Below are 4,260 nucleotides of genomic sequence, written 5' to 3' on the forward strand. Positions count from 1 at the left end.
TGAGAGATTAGTCCAGACTGAGTGGTTCTTACGATTTATTTTTTACCCTCTGTATAACTTGGATTTCCCTTTTTACTTCCTTTTCAACTTATTTCCTTTGGAAAAGTGTCACAAATTTTCCAGTGTCCTATGCACTGGATCTGATCTGATCAGCCATCACTGATCTGATGCTTACATGTACATATGATCAAGCCTTATCTGCAAGTAAAAATAATTTAGTAATTCTAACATGACACACCTTTTTTTTGTCTACATCATCAGAAAATTATGCTAGGTCAAATTACATTCTAGGTAAACAATTATAAGCTAGCTCTGAATGAATGTAAGAGAGTTCTCTTTCTAGGTAGGTTTTTATTTACTTTTTCCTTCACGTCTTTTGAAAACAAACAAAATAAATATACTGGAAGGAAAAAGATTACATCTCATAGGGTTCTATACTGAAACTTACTCCAAACACTGTTAGTTCATAGCAAGATCTTTTTTAGATCTTTTTTTCTTCCCATAATGAAGTAAAAACAACAAAAAAATACAAATAATGAAAATACGTGGTATTAAGGAAGCAATGGCTTTGTAGTTCAGTGTCTATCTTGAATCAGCGGCCCTTCAGGAGGTCTCCAAAACATATTCTGGGTCTGCTGTAGTATCTCTTTGACTAGACAAACGGCAAGTCAGAACAAATAAATACACACTATTGTAAGTCAGGAACAAGTGCTCACTCCAAATTTTTATTAAAATTGAATCAGGGAGGTATTCAAAGATACTTCTGGTTGAGAATCTAGACAGCTAATACGTTTTCAGGATCATCTGGGTTTACAGTATTCCAGAATCTCAGTTACTCTCAAGTGTACATTCACAGGAAAATGAAAGTGAGCAAGCACCTCGTTATTCAGCCAACCACCACTAAATCATCACCAAGAAACTGGTAAGTTGGAACCTCAAGGTTATAGGGAGCGGGACCTTTCCTGATTCTGCCAGAGGCATCGTAATGGGACCCATGGCAAGGGCAGTAATAACCGCCAAAATCTCCAGAGTTGGCAATGGGAACGCAACCAAGGTGAGTGCAGACACCTACTAATATGACCCACTCTGGTTTCTTTACTCTGTCTAAGTCATGCTGCGGATCCCTCAGTTTGGACAAATCAACCGCAGCTTCCTGATTAATCTCTGCCTGGGTTCTGTGACGCACAAAAAGGGGCTTCCCTCTCCACTTGAAAGCCATGTTCTTGCCTTCCGGAATGTCAGACAACTTGATCTCAATCTTTGACAATGCTAGCACATCAGCAGAGGCACTCAGGCTGGAAATAAACTGGGTGACAACATTCTTAGCAGCATATGCAGTTGCTACACATGTTGTTGCAGTCACCAGGTAGGAAAACCCTTTTCTAGCTTCACTGCTGCCTTGAGAAGATCTGGTGGCATCTAGCACATCTTGACGACGGTAGGCAGAGAAGTCAGGTACCACAACATCATTATGGACGAAACGAACACTGACAGGTGCTGCAAGAAAAAGAAGAAGAAATGACAACCCTTTCAGGTAAAAGATACAATGTATTTTAAGTTACACTTTTTAAATTGCATTTTTGGCATAATGGGTAAAAGTTGTTCCAAAGTATGGGTAGAATTCCGCTAATTACACCCTTCAGTTTTAAGTTGTAGGAAAATGGTTTCCAGAAGGTATTTCTGGCAAACAAACAGGTGATTTGTAAAACCGTTTTACCTATTCTTTGAAAATTACATGATGCCTGATAAGGGTAGAGGAAAAACTGTGAGAAGTTCTGGGTTTAGTGTGAACTGTTTTTGCAGATTTCAAGGAAAAACTCCTACAGAATACCATGACTAGCTAAGAAAAGGCAGACCTGTTTTCCATTGAAATGCTTTCCTGTAAAAAAAATTGCTATGAAGAAATTTGATTTAGTAAAATTTACACATCTGTAGCTTAACACTTCTGTGCCTTCCTTTGATTTAAGTAACTACCATGCCTTTAATAGTCTTAAGTGTGTGGTGAAGCATTTTTAATATTAAAAATGGAAAGCAGGCATCCCTCTTTATATTAAATTATTGTCAAAGCTAACTGCCCCAGTAAAAAATTTTTGAAACCTACAGTCCCCTATTTGCCCGGCTCACTTTAGAGAAGGATTTTGGGGTAAAGCTATCCAACACCCAAGGTTTTCAAGTGGGATTCCCACGTCAAACCTGTGTGCTAAACTAACAAGATGTGACAGCTAAGAGGTCTTCCATTCACTTCTCCCACAAAAGCAGCTGCTTCCCTTCACAGAAATCTACAAGCCAAAGAAAAGAACATGCCCAAGACAGAATATATTACCTGCCAAATTGCAAAGTTCTGTTATCTGAAAAGAACCATTTAGTCTTTATTTTCTTCTAGCGGCTGGCACAAAGGTAACAGAGGTTAATAAAAACATTCTCTCAAAGTACTTAAAATAACCCTCAAGGATTTATATGCAACATAACAGGGAAAATATTTACATTTATTTACAAGTAACTCAGCACAGAGAAGGTATTTGCTGAAGGAGTTTAACTGCAGAGAAATTAAACCAAAATTCAGACTTTAGAGAGAGTAAACCATACTCGTTTATGTCAGTATTAAGACTTAAAATATTTCACATTTAGTTACAAGCAATATGATTAACTTCTAAAAATTCCTTATATTCAGTGAAAAGCATACTTAATGTTAATTAAAACTAAGACTAACATCAGCTACATTAGTTAGAGATTTTTTTTAATTTTCACCTGACTATATCCTTTACAGTTGAGTATCAGGTGAAGGATGTAGTTCTAATCACTACATAGCATCTTCCACATGGCACTGCCATCTCCCAGACCTATACGAATACCCTATACAATAGTATGAAGTGAACTGTTACTACATGTCTGGCACCAGACGACCAGGGACCAGGGCAATAGCTCTCCATGAAATGCAGACCAGTCTGTTCCAGGGCTGCCCTTTGGCTGGAAGTCAGGTTCTGTGAGAACAACTTTGGACTAACATCACCTGGCTGATAACTTTTCTGAACACTGCATGAACCGGGGAAAATACCAGAATTTCAAAACTGGGAGCAGTGATGTGACAGTTTTGACACAACAAACTCCCTGTTTGAGCTGATTTTCTGCAACAGTAAAACACACCGTGTGTTCTCAACACAAGTCTCTGCTTTGATGCCCCTCAGATAAGTACCTTACTGACAGAATTCTCATGCATCTTCCCAACTTCAAAATAAATATCCACCCGAGCGTCATCAGGAGGAGGCAGGCTTTCAAGTGCCCTTAACTCTACAGTCATAAATGCGTGTTACTGTAACAATGACAACTTAGAATCAGATTTTTTTTTGGAAAAAAAAAAAAAAAAAAAAAGAAGCAAAAGGCAGAATCTCTCAACTAACTCCCGATCCCGCTTTTCCCCGGCCCGCCGGCCCGGCGCTGGGAGCCCCTCCCCAGCCGCTGTGCCCAGTCCCCTCGCCCCCCACCCCGGGTGCGGCCCGAGCGGCGACCGAGGAGCGCGGCGGGAGGCGGCAGCGCTCCCGGCCCGGGGCCGTGCGGTGCCTCGGCACGTGCCGCCGAAGCCCCATCTCGCCGGGGTGTGAGGTACCCCGGGCCCGGCTCCCGCCCCCAGCCCGAGCGGCGCCCCCCGAGCCCGCCCCGGCCCCCGGCCCGCACCGTTGAGGCTGGCGCCGGCGACGAGGTCCCCCCGGGCCGAGCGGCCGTTCATCGACCCCCGGTAGAGCAGCGGCCGCTTCAGGTCCAGCGGCACCTTCTCGGCCTGACGCGCCGCTGCCGCCGCCAGCGGCTTCAACGGGCCGGGCACGGCGTGCGCCGCGGCCGACAGGTAGGGCGCGAAGGGCCCGGAGCGGGCGGCCACGGACAACATGATGGCGGTGGCGGCTGGGCCGGTCACCGCTGCGACCTTCCCGGAGGCAGGAGACTGCGCATCGCGATGACGTCAGGCCGGCACGCTGCCGCGCGGTGCTGGCGTCAGAGCTGCGCCGCTGGGCGGCAGTGTCACACGTTACGGAGCAGGGGCTGGGTGGGGCTGCCGCTGTGGCGGTGGGGGCCCCGTGGTTCCCGGGGAGCGCGGCGGCGGCTCGGGCCCGCTGTGACCGTGGAGCCGGGCGAATACCGTGGAAACGGCTGTTGTGGGGGCTGCCCGGCTGGAGCACCCCCGGAGCGCGGGGCTGCCCATGGGGACCGCTCAGTACCAGTGCCCTGCCCGCGGGACGGCGGCGGGGAGCGCCCCGCTCCAGGGAC

General features: G+C 46.3%; 1 protein-coding gene across 1 annotated transcript; it reads right to left on the bottom strand.

Moving 5' to 3' along the window:
- Positions 1–705: 705 nt before the first annotated feature.
- On the bottom strand, positions 706–3,949 carry LOC104040741 (cytochrome b-c1 complex subunit Rieske, mitochondrial). The gene is made up of 2 exons (XM_064459481.1): positions 3,673–3,949; positions 706–1,497 (listed from the first exon to the last, which is right to left on the bottom strand). Exons 1-2 carry the CDS (start codon positions 3,881–3,883, stop codon positions 887–889), a joined length of 822 nt encoding a protein of 273 aa, XP_064315551.1. The 5' UTR covers positions 3,884–3,949; the 3' UTR covers positions 706–886.
- Between the last annotated feature and the right edge of the window lie 311 nt (positions 3,950–4,260).

Source organism: Phalacrocorax carbo, chromosome 8 (assembly GCF_963921805.1).
Source record: "Phalacrocorax carbo chromosome 8, bPhaCar2.1, whole genome shotgun sequence".
In the NCBI taxonomy this organism is placed as follows: Eukaryota; Metazoa; Chordata; class Aves; order Suliformes; family Phalacrocoracidae; genus Phalacrocorax; species Phalacrocorax carbo.

Excerpts from the sequence above, each read along its gene's own strand:
- LOC104040741 (XM_064459481.1), bottom strand. The coding sequence starts at position 3,883 with ATGTTGTCCGTGGCCGCCCGCTCCGGGCCCTTCGCGCCCTACCTGTCG. Across the intron at positions 1,498-3,672 it reads CGCCGGCGCCAGCCTCAACG|CACCTGTCAGTGTTCGTTTC; the intron begins GTGCGGGCCGGG and ends TTTTTCTTGCAG.